This window comes from Indicator indicator, chromosome 23 (genome assembly GCF_027791375.1).
Source record: "Indicator indicator isolate 239-I01 chromosome 23, UM_Iind_1.1, whole genome shotgun sequence".
NCBI classification, from domain to species: Eukaryota; Metazoa; Chordata; class Aves; order Piciformes; family Indicatoridae; genus Indicator; species Indicator indicator.
Window position 1 is genome coordinate 2,644,090 of NC_072032.1, and position 18,448 is coordinate 2,662,537.

An 18,448-nucleotide genomic window follows, 5' to 3' on the forward strand; every position below is an offset into this window, starting at 1 on the left:
CTTCCACCAATATAATTTTATCTTTTGTAACTGCAGTATAAAAACATGAGTTCTCAATGTATTGGTCATTAAATGGCAGATATATGCAGATTTAGAAATGCTGTATTTTTAATATTTCACTAACTGAAATATATTCTGGGTGAAGACAGAAGCCGACTATGCTATACACTGTATGCACTTTAAAGTGGCAAGGGGCAGTAACAAGAATTTCAGCAGTGTAAACATCAAGTCAAGATAAGCTTCAAATGAGGGAAGAAAAAGACTGAAAAGATAAGAGAGGAAAAAAGACTGAAGAGATAAATGAGGAAAGAAAGACTGAAAAGATAATCTTCCACTTTTTACCATGGAAATACCCTCTGATTCTAAAAGCTAAGGATTAAAAAAATCTTTATAATAGGTTTCCCTATTCTACTCCATGCTAGTTTCTAGTTTTGTTTTAGTACAAAGGTAGGTGCAGGCTGAGTGACTCGGGTGCTACAAGGAGCATCTGAGTGGCAAAGAAGACCTCTCTTACAGCAAGTCTTCAGCTGTTTAAAAGTCACAGTAAAAACCAACACTTTAAAATCAACCTGAGAAGCAACAGGCACTGAACATAGGCAAAGTAACCCCAAAACATCCTTTGGAGATAGGCTTTTTAAAAAGTCGATGGGGTTCTGCCCCAACTCTAGTTTTCCAAAGGATCTGAGATGTAGTAGCACTTTGGATCTTCACCAGAGTGGCTACCCTACAGCTGATCACCACTAAGCCAACACTGACAAGTCTGGAACAGTAGAAGAGTGTTCATACATCCAAAGAGTTGAGGACTTCACTTTTGCACTACCATCATTTCATTTTCATTCATATTCATTGTAGTCTTCTCCCATGGACTGAAAGTCCCTTAATCATGGAATCACAGAATGGTTTGGGTTGAAAGTGGCCTTCAAGATCATCTAGTTCCAAACCCCCTGCCATGGGCAGGGACATCTCCCACCAGACCAGGTTGCTCAAGGCCTCATCCAGCCTGGCCTTGAGCAGTTCCAGGGAGGGGGCATCCATGACCTCCCTGGGTAACCTGTTCCAGTGTCTCACCACCCTCTCTGTCAAAAATTTCTTCCTAATCTCCAGTCTCAGTCTCCCCTCTTCCAGCTCAAAGCTACTGCCTCGTATCTTGTCACTCCAAGCCCTTGTAAACAGTCCCTCCCCAGCTCTCCTGCAGCCCCTTTCAGGTAATGGAAGGCTTCTCTAAGATCTCCCTGGAGCCTTCTCTTCTCCAGGGTGAAAAGCCCCAACTCTCTCAGCCTGTCCCCACAGCAGAGGTTCTCCAGCCCTCTGATCATCTTTGTGACCTCCTCTGGACTCCAACAGTTCCATGTTCTTCTTGTGCTGGGGCCACCAGAAATGTAGGCAGTGCTCCAGGTGGGTTCTCATGAGAGCAGAGCAGAGTAGAAGAGGCAAATCCCCTCCCTCTCCTGCTGCTCTAACTGCTTTGGATGCAGCCCAGCACACAGCTGCCTTTTCGGTCTGCAAGTGACCATTGTTGGCTCACCTTGAGTTTATCATTAACCAACCTCCCCAACAGATAGAGGTCATCCAAGATGGTCCTAGGGTTCATCTGCAAGATCCTCCTAAAGAACCAAGTTTGGATGCTCTAAGACTACCCTGCGATATGAACTGAAACACAGAATAAGTGGAGACTGGGTCCAAGAGCGAACTCTTGATCCAAACAAAAAAGCTGAGAGTTGGGGCTGTTCAATTTGGAGAAGAAAAGGCTCTGAGGAGACCTTATGGTGACCTTCCAGTATCTGAAGGGGGCCTACAAGAAAGCTGGGGAGGGACTTTTAAGGTGTCAGGTAGTGATAAGACTGGGTGGAATGGATCCAATATAGAGGAGAGGAGATTTAGATTAGACATTAGGAAGAAGTTCCTCACCATGAGGGTGGTGAGACACTGGAACAGGTTGCCCAGGGAGGTGGTGGAAGTCTCATCCCTGGAAGTTTTTGCAGCCAGGCTGGATGTGGCTTTGTGCAACCTGATCTATTGTGAGGTGTGCCTGCCCATGGCAGGGGGGTTGGAACTGGCTGATCCTTGAGGTCACTTCCAACCTTGACAATTCTGTGATTCTGCGATGTAACGCTAAGGCTAACGCAGATGCAACTAACAGCAAGGTTGCCAATATCAAAGGCCATGTGTGAAAAGAGCAGACTGGGCTCAGACACACATAAGAACAAGAGAAGGTGTCACTGTGATTCTTCTAACTGCAGAGAGAGTTTCTACCTAATAACTGAGGGAATCTCCTAAGCAGCTATGAAAATAGCAAAATGTAACTCAATCCCTATGCAGATTCTGGAACTAAGTTATTATTTTCCATCTTATTTTTAGAGTCTACAATTACACTCCTAAATTTATTTATGCTACTTCTGAAGCTGGGAAAAAGATTTTTCTTCTGCCTAGATCATAATAATAGTCCTCAATGCAAAACTGAGTCTTCTTGCTCCTCCAAATGTACATTAAAATCTCTCATTTTCAAGGGAAAAGAGAATAGGATAGATTATTCCCCTTTATTCAGCTTACCAGAAGCAATAATACCAAGAGACATTAAATTAAAAAGTGGCTTTACTTCCTCTATGGAATGAGGGAATCAACTCAGGTAAACTCAGTCTTTCATGGCTTGCACAATTACTGCCTGAAAATAATTGTGTCCATTGCTCTAAAAGGTGGTTTTTGAGTTTTTGTTTGTCTTTTTTGAGTTTGGGGTTTATTTTTGTTTGTTTTCTTTGTTGTTGGTGGTTGTTTGTGTTTTGCTTGTTTGTTTTTACAATTCTGCAAGAAGTTTTAGAGCCTTGATTAAAGGATGCACGAGATTTGATGTCTTATTTGGTAGATTATCAGATTGATCTGTTATTAGATAGATTGATCAAAAATATTCTAAAGCCTGTCCTGTATAGCTTAATACCTCACCCTTCAATCATACATTGTATTTCAATATGAGATGTCCAGATGGGAATGCTAAAGTGCCTCAAACTGAAACTAATTGGGATTTCTGCTGAAAATAAGATTCTGATGCAGCAAACTCCAATCAATCTAAATTGATATCATTTATAATTTGAGGGCTGGTACACCTCCTTTATGAAGTAAGGCTGAAAGAGTGGGGGTTGTTCAGACTGGAAAAGAGAAGGTTCCAGAGAGACCTTCTTGTGGCCTTTTAGTACATAAAGGGGACAACGAAAAAGCTGGGGACTGACTTCTTAGCAGGGCCTGTTGTGAAAGGACAAGGGGTGATAGTCTGAAACTAAAATACAGGAGATTTCAAAGGCTAAATATAAAGAAGCAAGTTGTTACAATGAGGGTGGTAAAACACTGACCCAGGCTTCCCAGAGAGGTGGTAAATGTCCCAGGAACCATTCCAGGGCAATTACTTATGGGCTCTGAGCAATCTGCTCTAGTAAAAAGATCACAGAACCATAAAAACCTTTTGATTGGAAAAGACCTTTAAGATAATTGAGTCCAGTTAGCAATGAGGTCTCTCCTCAGCCTCCTCTGTTTCAAACTAACCATCCCCAGCTCCTTCAGTTGATCTTCATCAGATTTATTCCCCAGGCCCTTCCCCAGCTTCCTTGCCCTGTTCTGCACTGACTCTAGCACCTCCACATCTCTCTTGGATTGAGCTGCCCAAAATTGAACACAACACTTGAGATGTGGCCTCCCCAGAGCTGAGTCCCAGGGGACAATCCCCTCCCTGCTCCTGCTGGACACAGCATTGCTGATCCCAGCCAGGATGCCTTTGGCTCTCTTGGCCACCTGGGCACACTGCTGGCTCCTCTTCAGCTGCTTGTCCATCAGCACCCCCAGGTCCCTTTCTGCCAGCAGCTTTCAGCCACACTGCCCCAAAGCCTATAATGTTGCTAGGGGTTGCTGTGCCCCAAGTGCAGGACCTGGCACTTGGCCTTGTTGAAGCTCCTCCTGTTAACGCTAGCCATGGATCCAATCTATCCAAGTCCCTCGGTGGAGCCTCCCTACCCTGGTGCAGATCAATACTCCACCTAACTTGGTTGTCATCTGCAAATTTACTGATGAAATGGACTTGCTTCATCAGCTTGCTCTGTGATTTCCACCACAGCTTCCTTTACGAGTGGCACTCACTGGGGCAGATTTGAAGCAATTTGGCTTTTAAATGCCACTTTCGATTGCAGAAGAGATGTCCAAAATTAGGTTTGTTGTGCTTTGTTTGGTTTGTTGTGCTTTGTTTTGTTTGTTGTGCTTTGGTTTGTGTTTGTTTTTCAGAATATCTTTGCTGACTGTACTGAAAAGCAAGACACACATCTACTCTTACAATAATTACCTTGTTCTGCTGGGGGTTTCATTTATTTGTGGGGTTGTTTTTCAAACAATGCCTGAGTGAATTGAATCAACTGGTTAGTCAGCACTGAAATGACACGTTCTTTCCCTCAGTCAACAGTCAAAACCATCCCTGCAGAAACCCAGGCAGCAAAATTATTTATTCATTTTGATTTTAGCCAGGCCTATCTCATATCCCAGGCTGCACATTTGCATTAGGAAAAAACCAAACCAAACCAAAACACCAACACTCATCTTCAATCTTTGAAGATGTTAGCAAATTATTGCTATTACTACAGAAGCACTAACAATGTTTGCATCCATTGTCAGTTATGATCAAACCTTCTGGGTGAGGAACAAATTAATTGTGGTTCACCTCCTAAAGTACCCGCAGCTCTTCCCTCACAGATGAGTTTTTTGCTGCACATGGTTTTATTTCCAGCTGGTTGCTGTGTCAAGCTTTTCTTCCTGATTATGAAATCAAGCTGATTCCAAGCTGGTTTTACATTCCTCTTGTCCAATATAAACTTCCCTCTAAGTCCCAACTTTTCTACCCCAGGTGCCTTACATACCCTTATCATGAGAACAGCTTTCCTGATGTCACGAACTCCATCATAAACCAGGCGGGAGGCATCTATGAACTCATTCTCTTCAAACGGCTGCGGGACGTTGGCGCTCAGAGCTTCGATGGCAACTTCAACTTGTTCAGCAAAACGTGGCATAACTGGATTAAACAAAATGAAAGGCAGCAGGATTAGAAACCTCCTTTCATGAACGTTTTCCCCCTGCCCTTGGGCACAAACGCTTTCCAGTAGATGTGGCACGTACTGGGGTTACAATTTCAAGAGCTGTGGCATGGGTTTGTACCAGCTCTGTGCATGCAGAGCTCTGGCGTGTGCTCTGACAGCAGGATCTTCATATTCTCTCCCCCAGCTGCACAACAAAGAATGGAAATCTGGCTTTTAAAAGTATGATTTCCTAGCTTTTCAAAGACTACAAGACATCTGAGCACTCAGTAAAATACATTAAAAAGTGGGAGTGATCACAGTACAGGTTTATACCAAATGATCAAAGCAAAATCACAGAATGTTAGGAGCTGGAAGGGACCTTGAAAGACCATCCAATCCAACACCCCTGCCAGAGCAGGATGACCTAGATCAGGTCACACAGGAACACAGCCAGGTAGGTCCTGAATATCTCCAGAAAGGGAGACTCCACAACACCCCTGGGCAGCCTGTTCCAGTCTTCTGTCACCCACACAGGGAAAACATTTTTCCTCCTGTTTCCATGGAACTTCCTATGCCTCAGCTTCCACCATTGCCCCTTGTGCTGTCATTGGGCATCACCCAGCACAGCCTGGCTCCAGCCTCTTGGCACTCACCCTGCACAACTTTATCAACATGAATGAGGTCACATCTTAGTCTCCTCCAAGCTAAAGATCCTCAGCTCCCTCAAGCTCTCCTTATAAGGAAGATGTTCCACTCCCTTAATCATCTTTGTGGCTCTCTGCTGGACCCTTTCAAGCAGTTCCCTGAGATCCTTCTTGAACTGAGGGGCCAGAACTGGACACAATATTCCAAATGTGGCTTCACCAGGGCAGAGTATAGGGGCAGGAGAACCTCTCTCGACCTACTAACCACAGCCCTTCTAATCCCCCCCCAGGCTGCCCTTGGCATTCTTGGCCACAAGAGCACATTGCTGGCTCATGGTCACCCTTCCATCCACCAGGACCCCCAGGTCCTTTTCCCCTGCTCTCCAACAGGTCAGTCCCCAACCTGTAATGATACCTGGGGTAATTTAGATACCTGCCTAATTTAGATAATTAACTGCAGCCCAGCTCATATATAATAATAATAAAAAATAATAATAATACTACAAACATATTTTGTAAAGGCATATTATTGAACATTCTGTTTCTTCACTATCAGCATGTATAGACCAGAAAAAAACAGCCAGAGAATCACAGAATCATGTAGATATTAGCTAAGGATATTACAACCTGTGGGATATATGAGCTTTTCAAATCTCTATCTCTTAAGGCAATTATTTACTTATGTAAATAAAAGCATTCCTTGAAGTAAAAATTTTCTACAGCATTCCTTTGAAGGTATAATCACTTTCTGCACATTGCATTTGGAGAAAGATAAATGTTCCCCAAATCAGTCCTCTGACAACTTAAACCCAAACCCTACAAACAAGAACAAGATCAGGTCCAGTAACCATAAGCCACCCATGCTCCTGTACTTAGTTACTCCTACACTTCAATATTTTAACATTAATATTGGATGCCTGGGCTCTCATACAGAATCAGAGAATCATTTCAGTTGGAAAAGACCTTCAAGACCATGGAGTCCAACCTTTCCCTAACTCTGCCAAGGCTGGTGCTAAACCATGGCCCTCAGCACCACATCTCTGCCTCTTTGAAACACCTCCAGGGATGGGGATTCAATCACCTCCCTGGGCAGCCTGTTCCAGTGGTTGAGAACCCTTTCAGTCAAGAAGTTTCTCCTAATATCCAACCTAAAGCTCCCCTAGTGCAACTTCAGGCCATTTCTTGCTTTCCTACATTTAATCATCCTAATATACTGCAGGACAAATCAGTGCTTCAATGGAAAACTGGATACAAAATCCATTGGAATTACTTTTAATAAAATTAAGGAACCTAGACCAAGCTTAAGACTTACAGATAACCATTTTTCTAATTCCACCCACATTATTGTTCTTATTTGCTGCCTTCTAGCATCTAGGTATCCAAATCATAGAATCACAGGATCAGCAAATTATTTGAGTTGCAAAAGTCCTCTAAGATCATTGAGTCCAACCATCAACCTTAATATCACCAGGGTCACTAAACCATACCCCAAACTGCTATGTCCACAGGTTTCTTGAACACCTCCAGGGATGGTGACTCCACCACCTCCCTGTACCACAGGTTTTATTTTGGCATTATAATTGGAGGAGCAGGAAAAGATGATTCCTATTTTTTGTTGTTGTTGTTTATAATACTATCTTTCTTTGTCATCTTTTCCCTACACCTTACTTTTAACAGATTTTTTGGTAGCCTGATGCTGACTTAAGAATACAAAGGGGAATTTTGTGTCTTTTCATCACGAGCAGTGACAATCTTTCCTATGAAGTAAGCTATCACCACAGCAAGAAACCAGACGTTTTCTTGGCTGAATGTCCTTATATACATTTTACTCATGATTAAAACTAACTGTTACACATCTTACTATCTGATTTAAAGTAAAAAGCACAACAAAGCCATGATTCAAGACTAATTTACTTGTTGAGGAACATGTGGCAGTAACCACAAGCTCAGCTTTTCTGTTTCAGGAGTTTAAGTATTACTCACTGGATGTTAAATAAATACATTAATTCCCTTCAAGGATTCCTATCCCTAAAGGACTATTCCTTCCCTTAAAGGAATATAAATAGAAATACCTATAAATATCAAAGTCTTTGGGAATTGGGCTAGTGGGACTGCATGAGGTTCAACAAGTCAAAGTGCCATGTCCTGCATCTGCGTCAGGCCAGTCCTGGGCACAAATCCAAGCAGGGTGCAGAACGGGTTGAGAGTGGCTCTCAAGAAAGAGTCTTGGGGGTGTTGGTTGATGAGAAGCTCATCATGAGCCAGCAGTGCCCTCATGCAGCCCAGAAGGCAGCCCTGTGCTGGGCTGAGTAGTGTGGGCAGCAGGGCAAGAGAGGGGATTCTGCCCCTTGACTCTGCTCTGCTGAGACCTCACCTCCAATAGCGTGTCCAGTTCTGGTGTCCCCATCATAAGAAGGACACAGAGCTTTTTGCTGGAGTAGGTCCAGGGGAGGGCCACAAAGATGATCCAAGGGCTGGAGCACCTCTGCTATGAGGATAGGCTGAGGAAGCTGGGGTTGTTCAGCCTGGAGAAGATTCCAGGGGGACCTTAGAGCTACCTTCCAATATCTGAAGGGATCCTACAGGAAGGCTGCAGAGGAACTTTTCATGAGAGTGTCTAGAGACAGGAGAAGGAGGAATGGTGTGATGCTAAGGAAGAGTATGTCTGCTGTGGATCTTAGGAAGAAGTTCTTCAGTATGAGGGTGGTGAGACTGGAAAAAGTTGCCCAGGGAGGTTGTGGATGCCTCCTCCCTGGAGGTGTTTAAGGCTAGGGTAGATGAGGCCTTAAGCAGCCAAGTCTAGTAGAGAGGTGTCCCTGCCCATGGCAGGGAGGTTGGACTAGATGATCTCTGAGCTCTTTTCCAACCCTAAGCCACTCTATGTTTATTCTGCCTATGTATATACACACAGAGATATACACAGTCATGCAGAGACATGAAAGAACAGAATTGTATCTTTCATGCAGAAAATGGTCAATAAGTACATTAAGTGATTGGGATATATGGGAAAAGTGGCAGCAATAACAGACTGAAAAAAAAGTAAATATTAATAAACCATTGCTAGGCAGAGGGGAAACATTTCAATGAGGGAGTTTGAGAGAGCTGAAAGTTCTGGCAAGAGCATTAATAAATGCATATATAAAGTTATCTTAATTAATGGGACACTTGAAAGTATAGTAGGAGACTAATAGGATTGCATAAGGAAGTCTTTAGCCTAAAAATAAAAAAAACAATCATTAAAAATACGACAAAAACAGGGAAACTTAAAGAATAAATAAATAAACCCCCAAAGCAAACTATTTCAGGTCATAGAGATAAAACAAGTAAAGGTAGACAGGCACAAATGAGAACAAAAACCTCCTAATATCTGGGATCCTTAGATTTATGTCTAGAATGTCCTAAAGAGCAGAGGCAATCAGGTATTTAATCTAATTAATAGTAAGTGCAACAGGGACTGAATTACAAAAGGGCAATTTAGAGCTAATCACAGAATGTATTGGGTTGGAAAGGACCCTCAAAGGTCGTTTTGCCCAACCCCCTGCAGTCAGCAGGGACATCTCCAACTAGATCAGATTGCCCAGGGCCACATCAAGTTTGACCTGGAATGTCTCCAGGGGCCTCAACCACATCTCTGTGCAACCTGTTCCAGTATTTCACCACTCTCATTGTGAAGAACTTCCTCCTGATTTCCAACCTAAATCTACCCTGCTGCCCCTATCACCACATGCCCTTGGAAACAGTCCCTTCCCAGCCTTCCTATAGGTCCTTCAGATATTGAAATGCAGCTCTAAGGTCACCCCAGAGCCTTCTCTACCTAAACATAAGGAAATGTATCTATTCAAGATGTCTTCCTGTTAAGAGAGCATAGTGAAATGTATTCTGCAGTTGTTAAGGGAATAATCAAAGCAATTTGAAAAACAATCCCAGGGAAAGATCCAGGGATCAAGAAAAAGAAGAAGAGCATGTATCAATTTATACAGGAGAAGAGAAGAAGGAAGAATTATAGGATATTCAGCTATATTTCAGTACCTGGGAAGAAAATGAAACACAATGTGAATCAATTAATGTTTAATCATCTTGTAAATAAGGAACAGATGTTGGACAGGCAACAGCTTTGTCAAAAGAGGTTGTATTAACCTAGTGCAATGCCTTCCTTGACAGGGCAGCTGACAGTGGGTTGGGGGAGGCAGCAGATATGATACAGCTTGACTCAGGTAAGATTGCTGACATGGCCACACATGATATTCTTAGAAGGAAAACAGAGGAAATGTAAATTAAATTACTATAAGTTTGGCATGGAACTCATGAGATAAAACATCTGAAGGAATAATTAGCTGGTGGTACATTGTCAAAGCAGACAGATGCCAAATGGAGTCTTGCAATGTGTCTAGCAATGGGATGCTCTTGTAAAGCATGGCAAAGGTCAACCTAGGGTTGTCACAACACAGGAAAAAAAGACTTGAGAGACAATACTGAGCTGCTCAGTGAGGACCTAGCTGGAGTACTCTGCCCATACTTATGGTACCTGACAACTGAGATTTTTGTTGTGTGTCTGCAAGAATGATGCAAAAATGGGTTTTTAGAAATCCCTGTATTTTATGGTTGCACCCAGACATACATTTCACAGGCTCACAGGATGTTAGGGGTTGGAAGGGGTCTCCAGAGATCGAGCCCAACCCCCTGCCAGAGTAAGACCATAGAATCCAGCACAGGTGACACAGGAACACATCCAGATGGGTTCTGAAAACCTCCAGAGAAGGAGACTCCTCAACCTCTCTGGGCAGCAGGGCAGCCTGTTCCAGTGCTTCATGACACTCACAGTAAAGAAGTTCTTCCTCATGTTGAGGTGGAACCTCCTGTGCTGTAGTTTATATCCACTGCCCCTTGTCCTATCACCGGGCACAAGTGAGTAGAACGTGTCCCTTCCCTCTTGACACTCAGCCCTCAGATATTGACAGATATTGATCAGATCCCCTCTCAGTCTTCTCCTCTCCAGACTAAACAGCCCCAGGGCTCTCAGTCTTTCCTCACAAGGCAGCATCCTTGTAGCCCTCCACTGGACTCACTCAAGTAGGTCCCTATCCCTCTTGAACTGGGGAGCCCAGAACTGGATGCAATATTCCAGGTGTGGTCTCAGCAGGGCAGAGTAGAGGGGGAGGAGAACCTGCCTGGATCTGCTGGACACACTCCTCTGAATGCACCCCAGGATCCCATTGGCCTCCTTGGCCACAAGGGCACATTGCTGTTCCATGGAGAACTCCTAGTTCCTTCTGCATAGAACATTTCTATGCTTCAGTAATGACATTTAGTCTAAATAACACCAATGCTTCTATACTCTTCCACCAGCTCCTCAAGGAAATTATTCCTTGACTGATAGAGCTGACTGCTCTGATTCCCTTTCTCCTCAAAAGAAGACAAAGATGCTTATTTCAGTTGACAACTGCAACTCAATTATCTTCTATCTAAAAATAATATGTATATGAATATATCTATAATTACCTGGATAAATTTACATTTAACATCTAACCATTTACTTGGGACTCCAATTATTTTTTTATTTCCAGTTTCTTTATTATTTTTTTTAACCTGATCTGTGAATATGAAAGCACAGAGGAAAAGCAGGCAGGGACACATTCTGTTTTTGTAGTATTAGTCTGGTCATAAGCAGACCCTCTGCTTGTGGTCTTAGGAAGTCTTAGGTCCAGAGACTTACAATGAAGATAGAGAAATTAGATATTTTAAAAGGTTGGCAACCTGCTAAACAGGCATTGGAATGTGCTGCCCAGGGAGGTAATTGAGTCACCTCATCCCTGGAAGTTTTTAAGGCCAGGCTGGATGTGGCTCTGAGCAACCTGATCTAGTTTGAGATGTCCCTGCCTATGGCAAGGAGGTTGGAACTGGATGATCCTTGAGGTCCCTTCCAACCCTGACAATTCTATGATTCTATGGTTCTTGGCCCATTCATGAAGCATTAGGCAGAGGCTGATAAGCATCTGGCCATGGGGAGGAGATGGAAAGCTACCTTTTATTTGTCTTGTTGAACATGTGGAACTCATTCTTGACCACACAAATTACATTGGGTGTGAAAGCTTCTTTCAACAATTTTGATCCTTAATTTACATCATTACTCATCCACATTCTCTGCTGCTTTGAAATGGAAATAGATATCAAATTGTATTATAAATTGCTTGCTTGACAATTGCATCTTTACATCAGTGCTCATTTCTGATTAGATAAGCAAGAAAGAAACATTTTAAACTAATAAGATGCTATTACTTACAGCTTCTCTAAGCATCTGTTGTCATTTAATGCACTAAAGTTTCTGGAAATTCAGTTAAGAACTATATTATTCCCCAGTTAAGGTTGCTGGGTCACACTCCAAGAGCTCCAGGACAATGATGTATGGGGAAATAATCTACCTCAGCTGCCCTCACAAAGCCTCCAGACTTTCTTCTCTGAAATTTACTCTACAAAATGATATTCTTATGCTGACAGTGAAAGAGCTACAAGAAAAAAAAATCAGGCAAAGGCTGAAAATCTGTATCTAGAGTTGAGACCTGTAAATGAATCAGATAGAGGAATGATTCATTTATTAGGTGTGGAGAGATTGGCTACAAATTTCAGCTTCAGAAGCACACCAGCTCTTTGTGGGGGGAAATTAAATAAAGGTTTCTTGGTTTGAGCTGAGTTTGAAAACAGTTGCACACACTTGGACTGAAAAATGCCATCCATTAACATCTCTTGGTCTAACAGCATGAATTATTAGGTGCCTGCATAATGATGGCAGAATCAGGTCCCAAGTTAATAGCAACTCTTCTGATTTACTGACTTGGTCATTCTAACAAATAAAGATTTCAAAGCCTTTGTGTAGATGAGTTTTCAATGGCACAGAAAGTCAGATTACTGCCAAAAAAAAAAAAATCTAAGTAGAATGGCTACTGGAGAATAACTTCAAAACAACAAAGTTAAGATTACTTCCATTTCACCTATTGATTTATTTTATTTTACTCTCAGCATAAAACCAGCACGTCACCATGGGGGAGTACCTTGATACAACCTGGATTTTCATGGGAGCAACAGAAAAGATATTCTCCAAAGCGAAAAGATATTCTCCAAAGCTTTTCTTCTTCTAGTCCCACCAAACCCATACCTTCCACATATTAAAAATCCCAGGTAATTATCAGCTGCCTAAAAATGAATTCCCTATGGCAGGTTGTACTGCTGTGTTTGCACTCAGAAACCTAGCTGCAAATTTTGTGTAGTGATGCAGGAACGAGATCACTGATAGGCAGGGAAAAGTTGGGTTACATCACACACCAGTCAAACCAGTCTGGGTGTTGTTCAGCATCAGGGCCATGAAAATGCTCAGGGGGTTGGAGCAGCTCTGCTATGAGGACAGGCTGAAGGAGCTGGGGGTGCTCAGCCTGGAGAACAGAAGGCTTCAGGGAGACCTAATAGCAGCCTGCCAGTACCTGAAGGGGGTTACAAGAAGGATGGAGAGAAACTGCAAAAGCCTGCACTGACAGGATGAGGGACAATGGCTTCAAACTAGAGAAGAGCAGATTTAGATTGGATGTCAGGAACAAGTTCTTCACTATGAGGGTGGTGGAACACTGGAACAGGTTTCCAGGAGGTGGTTTGGGCCCCTTCCCTGCAGATATTCAAGGTGAGGTTGGACAGGGCTCTGGGCAACCTGATCTAGTTGGGGATGTCCCTGCTGACTGTGGGGAGCTCGGACTGGATGACCTTTGGAGGTCTCTTCCAGCCCAGACCATTCTATGATTCTATGATTAATATGCAATATTAAAGGTATGCCTAGCTAATTTAATGCACTTTTATGTTTCTTTTACTTAGAAACTTGTATTTCTATCAATCTCTTTAGTTTAGAAATGTAGAAAGGGATAATTAAGACCAAAAAAAGTAATAAAGGTCAAGTTGTCTCCAGGTGCAAGGTCTTGTAATTCTTAGTGATATCAATAGGGAGTAGGAAAGTTGGCCTGGTTTCATCCTACTTGATGCAGTTCAAAGTCAGAAATCCATATTTCCCTGTACCAAATGCAAAGCAATGGATATTTCTACTGGGCAATCACAACTACTACTTTATGGAAGAAGATAAAGTTCAGCTGAATCAAATTCTGACAGACCACTGCCTATTGAAGAGAGAGGAAGGACAGAGCACAGACTCACAGGACCATAGAATCATTTTTGTTGGAAGAGATCTTTAGGATCATCAAGAGAGAGTGGAGGATCATCAAGATGGGACAGGCTCTTCTTCATTGCACCCTGTAATAGGACAAGGGGCAATGGATATAAACTCCAGCACAGGAGGTTCCACCTCAACATGAGGATGAACTTCTTCACTGTGAGGGTCACAGAGCACTGGAACAGGCTGCCCAGAGAGGTTGTGGAGTCTCTTTCTCTGGGGACTTTCAAGACCCACCTGAACGTGTTGCTCTGTGACCTGTGCTGGATTCTATGGTCCTGCTCTGGCAGGGGGGTTGGACTTGATGATCTTTGAAGGTCCCTTCCAACCCCTAATACCCTGTGTGATCCTATGATCATCAATTCCAGCTGTTAACCTGGTGCTGCCAAGTCCACCACTAAACCATGTCCCTCAGCACCACGTCTACATGGCTTTTAAACTCCTCCAGGGATGGTGATGCCACCACTACCCTGAGCAGCATGGTCCAATGCTTTACAAGCCAAGAAAAGAAATCCATCAATGATCTACATCAATAACAACAACAAAATGCTATGTTAGGAAAAATAGCTCAGCCTTTATGGAGCTTTGAAAGGCTTTACTACATGAGGAGGCTGGACTAGAGGACCTTTGGAGGTTCCTTCCAGCCTGGACCGTTCTATGATTCTACTAAATGCACAAAGCTCTGGCTTAAAAATTTCAAGGTTCAGGAAAAATTTCTTTTTCATTAATCCATTAATTTATTTAACTAAGGAAAGAATGCAGTCTGCTGGGAGGTTTAAGTACTTTAAACAGGTATTTAAGAAAGTAATTCCCATGGGATATCTGTCATACTCTGTCAAAGATGGCACAGTGTCTCAATTTAGTTTGAAGGATGAATGAGGAATGAAACATGACACCTTATTTAGCTTTGAAGTGTTTGTCAAAGTCTGTTTCTGGAAGAACTGTACTTTCCTAATCAGAAGATTCTAAATGTTTCATGAAATGTTTTTTTAAGCCCTAGTCTCATATCATATCACCATTTGCAATGTTTCAGTCACTATATTGCTAATTAAAAAAGAGAAAGCTTTATAAAGCTCTACTGAGATATTATACAACATATCAGAACAGCATAGAATCAGGATTGTTTCATTTGGGAAAGACCTTTAAGATCATGTAGTCCAACTTAACCCAGCACTGCCAAGTCCACCACTAAACCATGCCCCTAAGCAGCACATCTACATCTCTCTTAACACTCTCCAGGGATGGAGGCTCCACCACTGCGCTGGGCAGCCTGTGCCAGGGACTGACAAACCTTCCAGGGAAGAAATTGTTCCTTGTCCAGCCTAAACCTCCCCCAGTGCAACTTGAGGCCATTACCTCTTGTCCTGTTGCTTGTTCCTTGGGAAAAGAGACCAACCACTACCTGGCTTCAACCTCCTTTCAGGGAGTTATAGGGAGCAAGAAGGTCTCCCTTCAGCCTCCTTTCCTCCAGACTACACAACCCCATTTCCCCCAGCTGCTCCTCAGAAGATTCATGCCCTAGACCCTCCACCAGCTTCCTTACCCTTCATTACCTCATAGGACAGCATTAGACCAAGTGGTTTTCTGAGAAGCAGAATGGATCTAAATGTTCTGTTGTTTGGGCTGACACATGCTTCCATCTAAGTGCCTTTGCAGCACACCCTGTGCATGGACACATCATGCACACACATCCATCTATTAATAACATTTTGGATTTCATAGATGGAGAAACACTTATACAGAATTAGATTCGTGTTTTCAGTCACCAGATTGGGTTTTCAGAGTGGTTGCTACTCTGTGCTCAGAGAAGCAGTTGCTGACTTCTGCTGCAGCAAAATACTCTCCAGTACAAATGGGAATCCTCATCAGTTCTGGATATCAAACCAGCAAAAGGCCACCCAGGAAAGAGGAAAAGTAAAATCAGGGCAAAGTTTGCAGCATGCTGGTTGAAGTGGTATGGCATAGAAAAGGACAAAACATCACTATCCCGTGCACACTTTTTATTCCCATTTACTGATTCACTTTTCTCCCACTGAAACAGTTGTAGGATAGATGTAAGATAATGAATCCACATACCCTGTAGCATTTTCCCCAACACCAGAAGGACATGGATCTGCAGGTCCATAGGAGACTGCAAAGATGATCAGAGGGCTGATATGAGGACAGGCTGAAAGAGTTGTGGCTGTTCAGCCTGGAGAAGAGAAGGCTCTGGGGAGACCTTAGAGCAGCATTTCAGTATCTGAAGGGAAGCTACACGAAGGCTGGGGAGGGACTGTTTCCAAGTGCATGTGGTGATAGGATGTGGGGCAATGATTTGAAACTGGAGCAGGGGAGGTTTAGGTTGGACATCAGGAGGGAGTTCTACACAATGAGGTCGGTGAGACACTGGAACAGGTTGCCCATGGAGGTGGTTGAGGCCCTATCCCTAGGGACAATCAGGATCAAACTTGATGGGCCTCTGGGCAACCTGATCTAGATGGAGATGTCCCCACTGGCTGCAGGTGGGTTGGACAAGATGAGCTTTGAGGGCCCCTTCCAAGCTTGACCTTGAATGCCTCCAGGAACAGGGCCTCCACCGCCTCCCTGCACAACCTGTTCCAGTGTTCCCCACCCTCATAGTGAAGAGCTTCTTTCTAATGCCCACTCTGAACCTACCCTGCTCTAGTTTCAAACCATTGCCCCTTGTGCCATTGCTGCGCATCACAAAGTGTACAAAGAATAACAAGTTACAGCTGAGGGGACTTTTGCATCTCATCAACTTCAGTCTCACTTCTTCTCCTGCCTCCTTGTGCAAATAAAGACAACATACAGTGAGAACCCCCACAATATTACTACTAAATGGGAGTTCCTTCAGGTTAATATTGAAAATATAAGCTAGCTGCAGCTCTTCTAAAATCCCCTCAAGAAACCAGTAGCCTGCTGCTGGACACAAAACAGCTTACGTAACTCAAGCAAAACACACCTTCTGGCTTGAATTGCAAGTTGGTGTATATCTGTAGGAAGGTGTGTGTAGGCAAGGGGGTACAAGGAATGCCACTGCTTTTATTTTGAAAGATCATTGTACAATTCCCACATACTCTCTTTGAGCTAGTCAATAGTCACTGCATTTTTTACTGCCTATGTTTTCTACACTTGACAATTTTTTCTACCTCCAGAACCATCCTCCTTCTTAAAAAAAAAAAGCACATCAGAAGAGGAGGTTTCTGAGAAAAAACAATTAAACAAGAATTTAAGTAATAATAGTTTATGAAAATGGGCATTGCTGTTATATTAACCTAATATTCCTTATCTAAGGTGTCTGACACATCCAAAATAGAAAATCCTAGCCTTTTTTTAACTCTCCTGGAGTTAGTTTACCTCCAAACCCCCAGATTTCTTTAATTTTGTCATCCTTATCCTGACCTTCTTCCATTTCTGGAAGGTCTTTAGCCTGTAGAGGTCAAAGCTGTAACAACTGTCTGGTACATTCAGTGAACATCCTCCTTAAAGTACAGGCTGAGATGTCAAATACTGATGTGAGCACTGCTGGGCATGAAAGGGGTTGGTGCCTTTGCCCAGCTGCCCATATTGAAGCCATATTTTTTCTGAGACGATGAATTAGCTCAGTGCCTTCCTGTCAGTGTAGCTAGTGGAACTGAAATTATGATAGTGGAACTTAAATTATTCCATCTACCTAGAGAAATTAAGTCAAATAATCTTTCAGCATTGTCTTTCTGCTAAAGAAACTCCCCTACTCCCACCAGCCAAGCCAGCATTTTCCTTTGGGCAGATTTTGCCTTTGCCTCTTCACCTGTTAATTAATACATCAGCAACAATCACAGTGCTGATCCCTGAAGCATCACAGGATTTATCTTTCTGCCTGCTGTGAAATGGTCATTTGTGCTTTGCTTGTGCCTTCTAATCAGCTCTTAATCCATCAAAGGCCTTAACTTTCCCTCCGTGGTTACCCATTTCCCTTGCAGCTGCATGTGCAGGACTTTATGAAAAGCCTTTAAAAATCTAAATCAATTACATTGTATTCTCCTTCATTGCTGTTTTATTTTTCAACCCTAAAAGTGGAGAGAAAAAGAAACAGTGTTTAAGCTTTTCAGACACCAGGGTGATTTATTCATCTCAGAGGTGTCTGATTTAATTGTTTTAGAATATATTTTACAGGATTTCTCACTGTACTCCTCTGCATATTGAACACTACCCTCTTCAGTTAAAAACTCTTTGGATCAACCCAAACACTAATGGAACACAGTTTGGGGTATTCTCTGCTCCTTTTGCACCACACTTTTGTTCTACTAATGCATTCAGTGTTTTCAGTCAGTGGTATTTTGACCTTTGGATTTCAGTGTAGCAAAACTTTGAAGAAAATGCTACTGTGCTTTGCAGCATAAAAGCCATAATTTCATCAAACCCCCTGGAAAAAAAAATGATCTGATGTTGTCAGGATGATGCTTCCCATAACTTGTACTGTAACTGCCTCAAACTCCCGTAAAACATGAATTTAGCATCATTTATTTTTTAAGTAGTCTCCATTTTGCCATTTTTTAGCTCTCCCCCAGCTTTCAGAT

At 42.8% G+C, this 18,448-nt stretch overlaps 1 protein-coding gene across 6 annotated transcripts in view; it reads right to left on the reverse strand.

Moving 5' to 3' along the window:
• The window catches only part of CTNNA2 (catenin alpha 2), a 546,312-nt gene that overhangs the window by 53,460 nt on the left and 474,404 nt on the right, over nucleotides 1-18,448 (reverse strand). For all 6 annotated transcript variants that reach the window (XM_054391626.1, XM_054391625.1, XM_054391624.1 and 3 more), the window contains one exon: nucleotides 4,887-5,038. In XM_054391626.1, the coding sequence (XP_054247601.1) occupies nucleotides 4,887-5,038 (152 nt within the window). The remainder of the gene's footprint in view (nucleotides 1-4,886; nucleotides 5,039-18,448) is intronic.